This window comes from Ochotona curzoniae, unplaced genomic scaffold (genome assembly GCF_017591425.1).
Source record: "Ochotona curzoniae isolate NIBS_2020 unplaced genomic scaffold, NIBS_Ocur_1.0 scaffold_4683, whole genome shotgun sequence".
Classification (NCBI taxonomy): domain Eukaryota; kingdom Metazoa; phylum Chordata; class Mammalia; order Lagomorpha; family Ochotonidae; genus Ochotona; species Ochotona curzoniae.
Window position 1 is genome coordinate 22,632,311 of NW_024467121.1, and position 16,419 is coordinate 22,648,729.

Below are 16,419 nucleotides of genomic sequence, written 5' to 3' on the forward strand. Positions count from 1 at the left end.
ATCTTAGGGAACGTTCCTAGCGCTTTGCAGTGGGCGTGCTGTTGCGTCGTCGGCTGCCATCTCCTTTGTTCGGTCGAGCGGGGCGCCCTGTTTCTCCTCCAGTCCCGCAACTCGCGAGCGGCGCCCGGAGCGTGGGAGGAGGTGCGCTCCAGATATCATCCCGGCTGCCGCAGCCCCAGCGCGGGCGGGGTGCAACGAGGCCAGACCCGGCAAACGGCTGCTCTCCCCGTCCCAGTCCCCTCAGCCCCAACCGCCATTTTTAACCGTCGCCCGCGCGCTCGCTCCCGCGCTCGGGCTCCGGGCGCGCGCCGCGGTGCAGAAGGGGGGTGCGCGCCGCCGCGGTGGCTTTGTCTTGCGGGGCGGGCCCCGCGCGGAGGGTGGCCCGGGCCAGGGCACCTCAGTCAGGGCCCCTGACCTGGAAAGGCGACGGCCGCGGGCTCCCGAGTGTCCCCGTGCCCCAGGAGGAGCGCCCGAGCCAGCTCCACCCAGCCGTCGCAGCCGTGTGGCCCACAGCGCCTATCCCCTCCAAGTGGGCCTTTGGCGCCCACTCGCCCGCCCTGTCTCATTTTCGTGGCTTTAAAGTTCCGTTCAGATAAAGGTGACTAAAGGGCAAAATGGAGGGAGCAGCTGGCTCGTGGGCCTGCGTCAGGACGCTGGTGTCCAGCCGTGCGGGGCTGTGGGGGAGGGCAGGCCGAGGAGGAGGAAGGAAAAGAAAGCGAAACACCCGCCGCGCGCCATTTGGGATTCGGGTGGCTGCGGCGGAACGCGCTGCCCTGGGCGGCCAGGGCTGGGAGCGGCGCCTGCCCGCGTGAGGGGCGGCCGCGGGCCCCTCTGCCCTCCGTAAACCCTCGCTCGTCCCCCTGGAGCTTTTGGTGGGCTCGTCACGGTGAGCAGCCCCGCCGCTGGTAACGATGACGCCGCAGGATGGCACGCAGCGAGGGCGTTAGAGCGTTAGCTGCGAAGGGAGCGCTTTCTTGTTAAATTTTCGTGTTTTCTTGAAGCGGCAGAGACGAGGGGGGATCCCATTTTTACCCTTTGCTTTTTCAGGGTCACAGAATACTTTTCTCCAGCCACAGTAAAAATACAGTCCTAGTGACATGTAGGATGACTTGCATTTCTGTGTATTTGATTTTTCTTTTTTTTAAGATATGAGTACTTTGTAAATTAGGTTAACTCTAATATTAGGGAATGTTTTAAAAAGCTAACTCCAGCAGTGATATTCAGCCAGTTCACACGTCTCCACTGAAATTTTTGCACTTTTGGTTTTGAAGAGGATATTTTTAAAGAAGATTTATTAACGTATGAGGGAGAGAAACACGTCCACTGGTTCGCTCGCTAAATGGCGGCTGGGGCTGGGCCAGGCTGCAAGCAGGAGCTTCTTCCGGGTCTCCCACGTGAGTGCAGGGCCGCAGCAGTGAGGCCGTCCTCCCCTGGGAGCTGGATGGGAAGTGGCGACTGTGGTGCTGTGCTGCTTAGCTGGCCCCAGGAAGGGGACGCTTAAGGTAGGAGGATTCCATAAGGAATTCCGTAAGAAGCTTCTTGGAAAGAGAGGATAGCTGGAAAAGTACCAGGCAGAACACGGTTAAGTCATCCTGTTTCGCTTATTTGTTTTTACGTGCTTTTAATTGTGACTGAATAACTGTTGGCTTAGCTAGGGGTTCATTTCATTTGTCTTTTGGAAAGTAGTTTCATATGGGTTACTTTTTATGTTGAAGAATTCTCCTTTTAAAAAGCGTTGCGTAATTATGTCGTTTTTTGTTGTTTGGTAGTGTTTGTATAGCAGTTTACAGAGTGGAAATCAACCCCCTTTTCCTCCTAAGGTAAACACAACTAACTGATATTTCTCTATTTCTCTTTCTAAACTTTTTTTCCCCTTTTTAAAAATTTAATTTATTTGAAAGGCAGAGTTAGAGACAGATGTTTCAATTCCTTGCTGACCTCCCCAGTGGCCACAGCTTGGCTAAACCCAGGAGCAGGAGCTTCTTCCACGTCTCGCCTAAGTACTTGGGCCATCTTCTGCTGCTTTCCCAGGACAGCAGCACGGAGCTGGATGGGAAGTGCAACAGTCGGGACACAAGCTGTGCCATGACACTGGTCCTGAACCTTTTTTTTTAAATTGAAAGTTATTATATGAATATATATATCTTACAGTCATTAGAGCAATATTGGTATCAGATAAAAAAAAATAAGCTCTGTGTTGTGTATACACCTGCATTTGTGTCTGTACTTGGTAAACATCCATCAGAATGGTTATACTGCCCTGTCATTTACATTCAGTGATTTACTTTTGGCCCTTTATGCCTTTTTCTTAGGTTTTTTTTTTTTTCATTTAAATATCTCTAGGTTGACTAGTTCATGTGGCTTCTTAGTAATCCTTTGACTATTTTTTTTTTAAACTTGTGTAGAAAGTTGCCTTTGTTTTCACTCCAGAACAATGCTTTAGAGTATCTTTATACGTGGAACTTTGTGTACATGTTGAAGTATTCTGTAGGATCGGTTATGGAGGTGGAATAACTGACTTAAAGGGGCATATACCTTTAAAATTTTAAATTTTGAATTAAAAGATTTAATTCAAAGTGCTAAACTCCTCCAACAGTATTGCCAATTTATGTTTCCTATCAGCAGTGTGTGAGAATGGCTGCTTCTCAGCCCTGCATGTCATGTTTTACATCTGTTGTGTCTGATGGATTAAAACGAAGGAATAGACACTGGCATTGTGGCACAGTAGGTTAACCCACAGCTTTGGATGCCACCCTCCCATATCAGGATGCCAGTTTAAACCAGTTGTTAGTGATCTGGCTCCCTGCTCATGGCCTGGGAAAAGCATGATGGTCCAAGTGACAGGCCTGTGTCACTGCCCGTGACTGGTGTTCCTGACTTTGGTCTGGGCCAGCTCTGCTATTGTGACCATATGGGGAATAAACCAGTGGGTGAAAGGTCTCTCTTTCCTGCTCTCTGGCACTCTTTTAAATAAATGAATCTTTTTTAAAAAGTTAAGATTTTTGGGGGAAAAAAAGTAGAGAAATGGGTAGGGTTAAATCAAACTAAGAAGCCTAAGAAAACAGAGTAGAGACAGTCAACAGGATGGGAGAAAGTATTTTGAAACTCTGATTCTGATAGAGAGCTAAGGAGGAGAACAACAAAGCTGAACAAAAAGCAGTCCAGTTGGAAATGGGCAGAGGATCTGAGTAGATGGTTTTCCTTCTTTTTTTTTTTTTTGACAGAAAGGCAGAGTTGCAGAATGAGAAGGAGAGACAGAGACAGAGGTCTTCAATCCTCTGATTCACCCCCCAAATGGCCACAGCATTTGAGACTGGGCCAGGCTACAGCGAGGGGCCAGGAGAGATGCGAAGGGTCAGTAGGCTGGCCATTAGGGAAGTGCAAGGAAAAACTGACGAGGTTTTACCTTGTTCCAGCTATAGTGGGTGTTGTCCAAAAGTCAAACTATAACACATGCTACAAAGATAAAGAGCAAAGGGAGCCATAATACCTGATTGGGGCAAATGTACTTTAGTACGCATTAGTACAGTATGGTGATTCTTTTAAAAACTTAAAATAGATCCAGTCAGCATGTGAGAGAAGTAACTGCACTCCCATGTTTATTGTTGTCCATTTCACCATGAAAAGATATGAAATCAACTTAGATGCCTATCAGTTGATAATCGGATCAAGAAAAATATGATATGCCCACATGAAGGAATAGGACTCAGCTATGAAAAGGAATGAAATCCTCCTGAAATTTGTAACAAAATGGATAGAACAGAGCTAAGTAAATAAGCCACAGGGCTAGTGTTGTGGCACAGTGGGCCTATGATGCTAGCATCCCTTCAGTCCTAGCTGTTCTGCTTCTCAGTCCAGGGATCTGCTAGTGTGTCTGGGAAGGATGTGGAAGATTTCCAGTCTCAGACCTCTGCCACCCACGTGGGAGGTGTAGATGGAATTTCTGGTACCTGGCTTTGGCCTTGCCCAGCATGGGGTTATTGTGGCCATTCTGGCCATGCAGGGCTTGTACCAGGAGGTGGACGATCTTTTTCGCTCTATGCGTCTTGCCCTTTATCTTTGAATTGGTACCTTTCAGATAAATAAATACATATTCAAAAGTAGCCAGACACGGGGACAAGTTTCACATTTTCTCTTACTTGTGGAAGTTAATATATATTTATTATTAAAAACGTGTGGATACTGTATTATTTGATATATAGATATTGATAAATGTGTCTTCAATGAATTATGCCCCTTACATAATAACGTATCTTTCCTCACTTGATGAGCCTTTGTTATATTAATTTAATATCCTTGCTTTTGAGAAAAACAATGTGTATGCGTTTATAATGTTTACATAGAAAGTGAATATGGGGCTTGGCGCAGTAGCCTAGTGGTTGAAGTCCTCACCTTAGACACACTGGGATCCCATATGGGCCCCTGTTTGTATCCCGGCAGCCCTGATTCCCATCCAGCTCCTTGCTTGTGGCCTGGGGGGACAGTCGAAGAAGACCCGAAGCCTTAGGAGACCCAAAAGGGGCTCTGGGCTCCTAATTGGCTCAGTTCCAGCCATGATGCCACTTGTGGAGTGAATCATTGGATGGAAGATCTTCCTTTCTGCCTCTCTTCCTCCTCTCTGTATATCTGACTTTCCAATAAAAATAAAGTAAATCTTCAAAATAAAAAACAAAACAAAAGAGAAAGAGAATATGGTAAAGTGTCAAAAAAAAAATGCTGTTTATGGATGCATTGAGTTGAGCCACTGCCTGTTATACCAGCATATCATGTAAGTGCCAGTTCGGTTCTGGTTGCTCTGCTTCCCATCCAGCTCCGTGTCAGTGTGCCTGGGAAAGCAGAGGAGGATGACCGACCCAAGTGCTTGGACCCTGGACCTATGTCAGACCAGGATGGAGTGCCAGATCCTGACTTCAGGCTGACTCAACTTTACCTGGTGTGGATATTTGGGAAGTGAACCAGGAGATGGAAGATCTTTAAAAAAACAAACAAAAAAACCCCTCTAAATGAAAAAATTACAAATCAGAGAACTGAAGATAAACCTATGAAAAGATTATAGGGAAGAAACAAATTATTGGGAACTATCACAACAGTGTTCTGAGATTTGGGAAGCAGGGAAATGTAAATTAAAACAAGAGACCTGCTGAGTTAAAGTAAGGGATAAAGCCACCACCTTTGGTGCTGGCATCCCACATGTTCCCTGCTTCTCCTGGCTTCTCCACTTTCATTCTAGATCCCTGCTAGTGTCTGTGGAAATGTAGCAGAGGGTGGTCCAAGCCGTTGGGTTGCTGATCTGAAGCCAGGAGCCTCTTCTGGGTCTCCCACATCGGTGTAGGGTCTCAAGGTTTTATGCCGTCCTCTGCTGCTTTCCCAGGCCACAAGCAGGGGGCTGGATGGGAAGTGGAGCTGCCGGGATATGAATTGGCACCCACACAGGATCCCAGCTTCTGCATGGCAAAGTCTTTAGCCATTAGGCTATCGTGCCCCCAGGCCCCAATTCTGCCTTTTGAATAGGTCAATCTTTAAAAAAATCAGTGAGACACTGTTTTCACATTTTTCATTCCTATGTGTTGCTGAGGTGACTGTATTGTTGCAGTCACCTTGGAAAAAAAATTTTTTTAAGGAGAGATCTTTCACCTGCTAGTTTACTCTCCCCAAATGCCTCCAACAGCAGGGGCTGAGCCAGGCCACACCTGGATCTGTGTCTCCCCTAACGGTGGTAGGGCCAAGTCCTTGAGACACCACTTGCTGTTTCCTGGGTGCACATTAGCAGAGAGGTGGAATTGGAAGCAGAGCCAGGACTGAAAGCTGTGTACTGTGCTGTGAAGTGCCGGATACCTGCTGCTAGGCTCAAACTTTGTATCAGTATATATGATTTTCACAAAATTAATTTTAAACAAAATGTAAGTAGTGTAACAATATAGGAAGATTGCTGGCCTGGTGTGATGGTCTCAGTGGTTAAATGTGCCAGGATCCTGTATAGGTGGCAGTTCGTGTCCTGGCTGCTCACATTTCCCACATCCAGCTCTCTGCTTGGGTAGCCTGGAAAAGAGGAGGGTAGCCTGAAGCCTTGGGACCCTGCACCTGCGTGGGAGACCTGGAAGAAGCTCCTGGCTCCTGGTTTCCGATCAGCTTAGCTCTGGCCATTCGGTCCATTTGGGAAGTGAGCCAACAGATGAAAAATCGATATTTCTGTCTTTCCTTCTCTCTGAATCTGCTTTTCTAATAAAAATGAAATTTAAAAAAAGTATGAAGATTGCATTTACATAAAGTCTCAATCATACACAATAATACTGTGTGTATAGAGTTGTATTACGTGCTTAATAAATGCACAAAGGTATACCTAGAAATGATAACACCAAATTCAGACAGTTTTTTTTTATGGCGTGGGAGGGCATGTGGCTGAGCACAGGAAAGTGTGAGAGTTCAGGTCTCTGTTTTGATTTTTTCGGCTTATTTATTTTTATTGGAGATGCAGATTTACAGAGAGACACAACCTTACAGAGAGATCTTGTATCCGCTGGTTCACTCCCCAAGTGGATGCAATGGCTAGAGCTAAGCTGATCCAAAGCCAGGAGCCATGAGCAAGGCAAGGATTTAGCCACTTGGCTACCATGCTAGGCCCCTGTCATGTTTTCTTTTTGAAGTGGGTGACATGCAGGTACTTGCATGTCACATTTTTTAAAGGTCTTAAATATGCCATAATCACATTGAAAAGCAGTATAAATTCATCCTAGTTTGCCAGATGCAAAGAATTTATGAGGTTTGGCACTGTGGTGCAGCATGTTAAGATCATAGCTGCAATGCTGTGATACCGTATAAACTCCATAGAGTCTCAGCTACTTCACTTCTGATCATTTCCAATCCAGCTTCCTGTTGATGTACCTGGGAAGGTAGCAGAAGATGGCCTAGGTGCTTGGGCTGCCGCATCCACAAGAGAACTGGATGGAGTTCCAGGCTACTGGTTTCATTTTAGCCAGGCCCCGGCCTGGCTGTTGTGGCTGTTTAGGGAGGGAAACAGTAGATTAAACATAACTCTCTCCCTGCCTTTCACCTTTCTCTCTGTAACTGCTTTTCAAAGGAGTTAATAATTTTTTTTTTTTACAGATTTATTTATTTTTATTGGAAAGGCAGATATACAAAGAAGAAGAGAGACAGAGAGGAAGATCTTCCACCCGATGATTCACACCCCAGGCAGCCGCAACGGCTGGAGCTGAGCCAATCCGAAGCCAGGAGCCTCTTCCGGGTCTCCCACACGGGTGCAGGATCCCAAGGCTTTGGACCGTTCTCTCGACTGCTTTTCCAGGCCACAAGCAGGGAGCTGGATGGGAAGTGGGGCTGCTGGGTTTAGAACCAGGGCCTGCGTTGGATCCCAGTGTGTACTAGGTGAGAACTTTAGCTGCTAGGCTACCGTGCCAGGTCCTGGATGTATAATTTCATTTTTTGTTTTATTCCATTTATCTCAGAAACTCTAAGGGTTGCTTTCATTTAAAAGAAAAAATGTTTTTTGGGCCCAACACAATATAGCCTAGTGGCTAAATCCTCACCTTGCAACCTTGGGAATCCCATATGGGCACTCATTCAGATCCCTGCTTGTTTCCTGGGAAAGCAGTCAGGGATGGCCCAGAGCCTTGGGACCCTGTACCGCATGGGAGACCCAGAAGAATCTCCTGGCTGCTGGCTTCGAAACAGCTCAGCTCCAGCCGTTGTGGCCACTTGGGGAGTGAACCAGTTGGTGGAAGATCTTTCTCTGTTTCTTCTTCTCTTTGTAAATCTGCCTTTCCAATAGAAAATAAACAAATCTTTAAAAAAATGTATGTTGGTTTATTTTTATTTATTTGAAAGAGTGATAGAGAAAGAGAAACCCCATCTGTTTGTTCATTCCTCAAATACACACAACTGCTCGCACAGGCTGAAGCCAGGAGCCTGCAACTTCATCTGGGTCTCCCATGTGGGTGGCAGGGACCCAAGCACTTGTACCATCTGCTGCCGCTGCTCTACCAGACACATTGACAAGGAGCTGGACTCAGACCAACTCTGTCTCCCTTTCTGCTTCCGCTCCTTCCTCTCTCTCCCACTTCCTCCCTCTCCCTGTCCGTCTCTCTCACAGTGCCTTTCAGATAAATAACTCCTTAAAAATAGTGGTTTGTGCTTGCAGTGGACACTGGCTGAGCCTTTGCTTTGTCTGCCTCCTGCTGCAGGAGTCGTGCACAGGAGACAATGTCTGGAAGCTTCTACTTTGTCATTGTTGGCCACCATGATAATCCTGTTTTTGAAATGGAGTTCTCACCAGCCGGGAAAGAGGAATCCAGAGATGATCACCGCCATCTGAACCAGTTCATAGCGCATGCGGCCCTGGACCTGGTGGATGAGAGCATGTGGCTGACCAACAGCATGTACTTGAAAACTGTGGACAAGTTCAACAACTGGTTTGTGTCAGCGTTTGTCACTGCAGGGCATATGAGATTTATTATGCTTCACGATATAAAGCAAGAAGATGGAATCAAGAACTTCTTTACTGATGTCTATGATGTCTACATGAAGTTTGCAATGAACCCGTTTTATGAACCCAATTCTCCTATTCGGTCAAGCGCATTTGACAGGAAAGTTCAGTTTCTTGGGAAGAAACACCTTTTAAGCTGAATGCAGAAGAATCCTGAAACAAACTATATTACCGCAATGGGGTATACTCAGAAGTGTGTATATTGTAAGAAACTTGAATAAATAGCCTGGAGAACTTCAGTTTGTAGTCTGTTTATTTAAGCATAATGTAATGGAATTCCTTCCATAATTAAAAATAGTACATTCTGTTTCATGTCACTTATCCACTTACTATATATGTCGTATGGGCCCATGAATAAAATTATATCAAAGAACTCTTTATTATTAATCTGGATATATTTTTCTTTTGAAACTTGAGAGTGAGCTTTGTTTTTCCTAATTGGTATCAGATGATTTAGATGATACAGCAAACCAACAACAAATGTCATAGGCAAGATTTGGTAGACAGATTGAAAACAGAAAGACTACAGAGTCTGAACGAAATGGATGGCATATGCATTGCCTTAGATACGGGTCCTGTAACATATTAGCACGGAGTTACCATGAAACGTGACACTTAGATCTTCTTGTGTTTCTTTTCACTCAGATAGTGAAGTGGGATTAAGTGAATCTGAGCTCATAACAAAATGGTAAGGCAGTTACAGAATTCTTAAACAAAAGTCGGGATTACATTAGTGATTGTACTCTGTGCCTTTTTACATCAGAGTGGTGAATAGCCTCTGATCTTGCTGTAAAACAGTTTATGTCCATGGAGGATATGTAACATCTTACTTTTTTGTGTGTGCTAATTGGGAGCACTTGAAGAATTTTTTTTTTAATAGTTTAAATATTTCTTAGCTTAGTTTTATTCTTGTGTGAAGTTGCTACCATTCTCTCACCTTATTTATTGATTTCTAAATAAAGATCTTTGTCTCCCATCCCCCAAAGAAAAGAAAAATAACACTGACTTGCATGGAAAATTTGTGCCTTAGCTTTCTAGTCCTGGTTCCTGAGAAATCAGAAAGTTGAGTTTTATAGCTTGGTGATATGAGACTTTAACATGAGTGACTCCATTTTGATTTTTTGCATCTTGGTGCTTGCACGGGGAGGATTAGCCAATTGAGCTATTGCACTGGGCCTGATTCTGTATTTTCCGAGGTGGTCCCTAGCATAATGTCAGGGGCTGAGTCACATTCCAAAGGGCTGCAGGCTAGGATGTGCCTTACAGGGGAAATACTCTGTGTGTAATAAGCCTCATATAAGCATAGCGACATTGTAGACAAGGACTTAGTGCAAAGGTGATGAACCAAGAATGCATGTTAAATAAGGTGTTCTGGGCCTGGTGTGATGGCCTAGAAGCTAAATCCTTGCCTTGCATCTTCCAGGATCCCATATGGGCTTCAGTTTGTGCCCCGGCTGCTCCACTTCCCATTCTCCCTGCTTGTGGCCTGGGAAAGCAGTTGAGGATGGCCTAAGGCTTTGGGGCCCTTACCTGCGTGGGAGACCTGGAAGAGGCTTTGGGCTCCTGGCTTCAGGTCGATATAGCTCTGACCATTGTGGCCGCTTGGGGAGTGAACCAGCGGATGCAGGATCTTTCTGTCTCTCCTTAATTCTGTAAATCTGCCTTTCTAACAAAAATAAATCAGTCTTAAAAAAATAATGTGTTCCTACATGGGAACACATATACAGCGGGGTTACATATCAGTTGGTTGACCAAACTGTGACAGTAGGAATCTGACCATTTATTGCCTGCAGGAGCAGAGGTGCAGATCTATTAGCTGAGTGTTGTTGACAACTTTATAGAACACCGTCAGTGAGCGGGGGACAACACTGGAGGATTTCCTCTGGTGGTAGAGGCCAGGGAGTGGGAGGAAGTTCTGAAACAAAACAGAGCAACCCTGAGAACCATGCAGGTGTAAATCTAAAAACATGGTGGTGTTTTGTCCCAGGTCCTACCTTAGCTGGATGTCCACGGTTGTAGAAAGTGCTGTCTGTGGCAGGGGACACTGGGGAAGAGCGAGCGTGCCCCTGTCAGTTTCTGGCTGTGTTTGGTGTTCTGATCATGGCCTTTCCAAGTGCAGCTGCAGTCGCTCACGCTGACATGGCAGGTAACTGGCATGGAAGGAACACCTGTTTCGGCATCAGAACTACCCGGCACACGTCACAACGCTGGTGCCTGCTTGTTGTATAGCCTAATGCAAATTTCTAACTTGCGTGACTTGGTTTTCTGATCTGTAAAAATGGAGGCCACAGCCGCCCTTGGCTAAATTCCTGCCACATCTCAGGTGTTCTGAGAGCTTGTTGACTGTGCAAGGGGGCTGCATTGCCTGGGTTTACAGAGGAGGATGCAAAGGCCCAGTTAGGGCAAGTGTCTGGCCAAGCTCGCACAGCTGCAGAGCTGAGCCCAAGGTGCCACAAAAGGCCCTTGGGTCCCATCCCCAGCAATGATAGAAACCCCAGGGCCAGAAACAATGTGAGACAGTGCTAGTTTTGACACGATGGCTAGTATTTTGAGTGTCATTATTTCAAAGGAGTCTTTAAGAGTATTGGGGTAATTCAAGATGTTTTTATTCATGGAAGAACTTTTTTTTGTTTTTCTGGTCAAGATTGATCTAATTTTAACTTGAGAGTGAACTGAAGATTTCAGTGCATGTTTTCTTTATAGCAGTCTTCTGTGCAGCATCTCTTTTGCATTTAGAACAGGGTATTAGTGTTTGAGAGTGATTAAAACAAGATTTATTAATTTCTATTGGAAAGGCAGATTTACAGAGAGAAGGAGAGGCAGAGAGAAATATCATCCATCTGCTGCTTCCCTCTGTAAGTGGCCACAGCAGCTGGAGCTGAGCCGATCTAAAGCCAGGAGCCAGAAGATTCTGCTGGGTCTCTTACTTGGATGTAGGGTCCCAAGGCTTTGGGCTTGCTTTCTCAGGCCACAAGCAGGGAGCTGGGTGGGAAGTGGAGCAGCCAGGACATGAACTGGTGTCCCTATGGGATCCTGGTGCTTGCAAGTGGAGCATCTTGGGCCATTGTGCCAGGCCCAAGAATGATTTTTCAAAAACACAATATATTAAGTCATAACCTTTTCACTGGCAGCAGTATAAACTAATGAAAAATATTTTAAAAAGAACAGACAAAAGGAGAGGAGGGTAAGACTTGCAGCATCAGGGGCAAGTGTGTGCCGTGAAGCCATGTGTCACCCCTGTGGAGGGTCTGCGTTCGAGTTGTGGCTGTGCTGCGGACTTCCTGTTCAGGCTGACCCTGGGAGGCAGCAGGTGAGGGTCCCCGCCGCCCACTGGGGAGTCACCAGAAACCATGGAGTCCCTGGCTCTGGTGTGGGGTGTGCTGAGTGAACCACACATGGAAGATCTCTCTGCTTCTGTTTATCTTCCAAATAAGTAAAATAATTTTATTTTTCAATTTGAAAGACAGATTTTACTGAGGGAAGGAGAGAGAGGGCTCTTGTATCTGCTTGTTCAGTCTCCAATAGCCAGAGCTGAGCTGATCCAAGGTTGGGAGCTAGGAGCTCCTTCCACATCTCCCACATGGAGATGTGCAGGGACCAAAGACTGGGACTATCCACTGCTTTCCCAGGCAATAAGCAGGGAGCTGGATGAGAAGTGGAGCAGCTGAGACATGAATCGACATTCTTTTGGAATGCTGGCACAATAGGGCATAGGATTAGCATGCCATTCCACCATACTAACCTCCCAAAAAAGTACCTTTAAAAAAATTCAAGGGCTCAGCGCGGTGGCCTAGCAGCTAAAATCCTCGCCTTACTCTTACCAGGATCCCATATGGGCACCAGTTCTAATCCCAACAGTTCCACTTCCCATCCAGCTCCCTGCTTGTGGCCTGGGAAGGCAGTGGAGGATGGCCCAAAGCCTTAGGATCCTGCAAGCGTGTGGGAGACCTGGAGGAGGTTTCTGGCTCCTGGCTTCAGATTGGCACAGCACTGGCCATTGTGGTCACTAAGGGAGTCACTAAGGGCCATTGTGGTCACTAAGATATCCTCTCTGTCTCTCTTCCTCTCTGCATATCTGACTTTGTAAGAAAAAAAAAATTAAATAGCAACACACATATACAAAGTCATTTGACTTCTCAGCCTTGGAAATTCTGCCTGTCAAAAAGTGTGCAACAAGTTGACACTAAAATGTTCTCCATTGGCTCTCTCTCCTTCCCCAAAGCTCAAACAATCCAGCATTGAACAAGACAGACGTGGTCCCATCCCAAGAGAGAGGAGATAGGCTCAGGCATACACAATAGGGAAAGATGGCAGTGCTGTTGTGTCATGTCTCGGGCTCAGGTTAGCACTTGTGACTACTTTGTTAGGTCTTTTTAGTCTTGGGAGAAGCCAGGTACTGGGTGATAAGTAGCCTTACTCTTGCAGGTGTCTGTGGTTAAACCACCAGGAATTGCATCCAGTGACCGAGAAGAGTGAGGCACACACAGACAGTGGACGGCAAGGAGTAAGGAAAGTTAGCTAAGCAAAAACAGAAAGCAAACTTGTGCTAAGCTGCCACAGGGAGCGAGGTTCGGAGCAGGAATGCCTTAGAGGAAGTTGTCCGGGCAGGGGTCTGTATCTGGGGGTCCAGGGTAAGTTGGTACAGAGCTTCACAAATACGCCCGTCAGTCACCGCTGACCCTCTCCTCGCTGGGCGGGCTGGTGTCTGGAGCTGGAAGGGTCTGCCTGTAACCGCATCCTATTTACAAATTCATCTAGCTTGTTTTTGAGTAGCGAGGCATCTTGCTCCAGGCATGTCATTTCTGTAAATTAGGCTTGCATTTCTTCTTCCAAGTCAGGCTTAGGCTGACAGGTCCTTGACAGTCTCCCTTGGACCCTGTTCACTGCTGTGGGGAGGTGTGAAAACCCACCTATAACAGTGTGGCTACTGGGGCTGAGAGTAAAGTCTCCTGCGGGGGAGAACCTGCATGTCCTGCAGAGGCGAGTGAAATAACAAATGCATGCTGTGTCCAGCTGCTGAACTGGAAGGTAATTTGTGCATGAAACAGTGCAGAACTGCTCCCTCCTCAACTCTTTCGTTGGGTGCTTCTCCCTGCAGCCATGGAAAGCTTGTAACAGCCAGAGAAACCAGTTGAGCATTCTTCTGTGAGGTGAGACCCAGGTGGCTCAGTGTTGCTGGCAAAACCGAAACAATGCAAAAGAGGGCTCCTAGTTTCCCAGGGTCCTGGAGCCCCTCAGCCCTCTCCAATGCACTCACACCCATGAAGTCTTCCCTGGGCCTCCCAAGCTGAGGTTGCTGGCGATCTCTGTGATGACAAAGCCACTGGCAGCCGAAAGGAGCAAACATTTGAGAGTATTTCATCAGGTGCGCAGAAAAATGGAATCAAAATATGCATCTCCATCAACTTCCTGAAAGTCCTCCAGGGGTGTGGCAGGGAACAGTGTGGGACGTGACTGGGTACTCAGCTTTCACACTCAGCTCATGGTCACGCCTGCTCCCTCACCCACCCAGGATCACCAGGAAGGACATAACAGGCATCCCTTAGCTCAAAATATTTCAGTATGGATTTCCAAAGCACATAAACTCTCAGTGGTCATGTTCAAGTTGCCACTCCAACTCACCCACCATGCGGTGACTTGTTGAACCTGTACCTCATTCAGCTTGAAGATACCAGTCTTCCTGGGTGTTCCACAAACTGTACTTTATTATTATTATTTAATTATTATTTTGTTTTATATTTATTATTTTATTTTTATTGGAAAGTCAGATATACAAAGAAGAGAGACAGAGAGAAAGATCTTCCGCCCGATGATTCACTCCCCAAGCAGCCACAATGGCTGGAGCTGCACCAATCTGCAGCCAGGAGCCAGGAACTTCCTCCAGGTCTCCCACACGGATGCAGGGTCCCAAGGGTTTTGACCATCTTCGACTGCTTTCCCAGGCCACAAGCAGGGAGCTGGATGGAAAGAGGAGCTGTCGGGATTAGAACCAGCGCCCATATGGGATCCTGGTGAGTGCAAGGTGAGGACTTTAGATGATAGGCTACCTACCGCACTGGGCCATGACTTTATTATTATTAAACATTTATTTAATGTTTTTATTGGAAAGGCAGTATTACAAGAGAGAAGGAGACACAGAAGGATCTTCCATCTGATTCACTCCTCAAGTGGCTGCAAAGGCTAGAGCTGTGCCAATCCGAAGTCAGGAGCCAGGAGCTTCTTCTGGTCTCCCAAGCGGGTGCAGGGTCCCAAGACTTTGGGCCATCCTTGACTGCTTTCCCAGGTCATTGGCAGGGAGCTGGATGGGAAGTGGAGCAGCCAGAACATGAATTGGTGCCCCCTATGGGATCCCGGCGATTGCAAGGTAAGGACTTGAGCCATTGATCCATTGTGCCTGGCCAAAGAGTAGTTTTTAAAATAGACTTACTTATTATTTAAAAATCAGAGAGAGAGAGAGATCTTCTCTTTCACTGGATTTACTGTTCAAATGCCTTCAACAACCAGGGCTGGGGCAGGCTGAAGTCAGGAGCCAAGAGGTGCTGTACCTCCCAGGGTGCACATTACTGGGTGCTGGGACTTGAGCCAGGCACTCTGGTATTACAACTGGTGGTTCAACCCACCCCTAAGAAGCCCTTGTTTTACTTATTTTTTATTTTAAAATAAAAATTATTTATTTTTGGAAAGGCAGATTTACAGAGACAAGGAAAGATCTACCATCCGCTGGTTCACTCCCCAAATGGCTGCAACGGCTGGAGCTGAGCCCATCTGATCTGAAGCCAGGAGCTTCTTGTAGGTCTCTCACGTGGGTGCAAGCCAAAGTGAAACAGCCAGCTCACAAACTGGTGTCCACATGGGATGCTGGCATCACAGGTGGTGGCTTTACCAACTATGCCATAATGTCAGCCCCCGTCTAAAAAGCATTTTCAAGCAATTTATTGGAAACAGCTGATTGTGGTAGGTGAGTGTAACAAATTTTCATTGTTAAACTCATTCTTTGGATTCATTCTGTCTCCCTTCTGGGTGAAACGATAGCTGGATCCCTTAGATTTTTGCTCTCTGTCTTGTATCGAGAACAATTTCAAATTCTTTTAAGTTCTAGAGAAACTCCACGTGTATTTACTTTCTAAATTTCTCCCTTCTCAAGCCTGGGAACCTGGCAGCTGTTTCCTGGGCCCACGAGGCTGGTCCCAGGGACTGTGTACGGGAGACAGCGCTGTTTGAAAGGCAGGTTGCACTGGTGTTTGCTGATGGTTGTTGTCGGCTAGGCGGTGGGCACGGACTTGAACCCTTCTAGCCCCCAGCTCCGTCAGGCAGTTCTTGGTACTGCTGTTAGATGCGGTCCTCAGTGGCTGCCGGCCAGGTGGCCCTCATCCCTTCCCCAAGTAGGAGTGGGGAGGGGGCAGGCACACACAGCCCACAGGAGGTCCCCAGCTACAGCACAAGGCTGCCTGAGGCTGGGCCAGGGAATGTGGCAGGTCCTGTGGCTGGTCTTGTCTGCCTAGGCGTGTGGTTCACTGCTGCCTGGCCTGGTGCAGCCCTAGCTGAGCTGCTGACCTCAGAAAGGGGTTATCTGTGTTACAGAGGCCTCCTGATTGTTCACTTGCAAATTATTTGAACAATTTTCTAGTCCAAGTGCTTGAGTGAACTTAAGGCAAATGTGGTCTAGTAACATGAAAAGGTAATTATTATAAAGTTTGAATTATGATTAAAACAGCAGTCTGGCTTTCATTGCATTGGTCAGAATGAGATTTTGATGTGGTTTATACCACTTTACCATTGGTGCTTTCTAATTAAGACCGGATAGGTCAACAAAGTACCTCTGGGGGTGTGTTCCTCTAAGCCCGATGGAATCACCGCCCCACCTTCCCAGCTGCTGCCTTCCCCAGGTAACTTACCCGAGTCTGTGGAATTTCCCCTGG

At 46.7% G+C, this 16,419-nt stretch overlaps 1 protein-coding gene across 6 annotated transcripts; it reads left to right on the plus strand.

Moving 5' to 3' along the window:
- The first annotated feature begins 23 nt into the window (after window positions 1-23).
- On the plus strand, window positions 24-8,883 carry LOC121148029 (trafficking protein particle complex subunit 2). 6 transcript variants are annotated; one of them, XM_040968006.1, is made up of 3 exons: window positions 24-141; window positions 1,770-1,820; window positions 8,199-8,883. In XM_040968006.1, the coding sequence occupies exon 3, from the start codon at window positions 8,218-8,220 to the stop codon at window positions 8,638-8,640; it is 423 nt and encodes a 140-aa protein (XP_040823940.1). In that variant the 5' UTR covers window positions 24-141; window positions 1,770-1,820; window positions 8,199-8,217; the 3' UTR covers window positions 8,641-8,883. The 6 variants fall into 6 exon arrangements, with proteins under 6 accessions (XP_040823940.1, XP_040823945.1, XP_040823939.1 ...); XM_040968007.1 differs by lacking the exon at window positions 24-141 and adding an exon at window positions 1,486-1,502; XM_040968011.1 differs by lacking the exon at window positions 1,770-1,820 and having other exon boundaries at window positions 24-145; window positions 8,203-8,883.
- The last annotated feature ends 7,536 nt before the right edge of the window (window positions 8,884-16,419 follow it).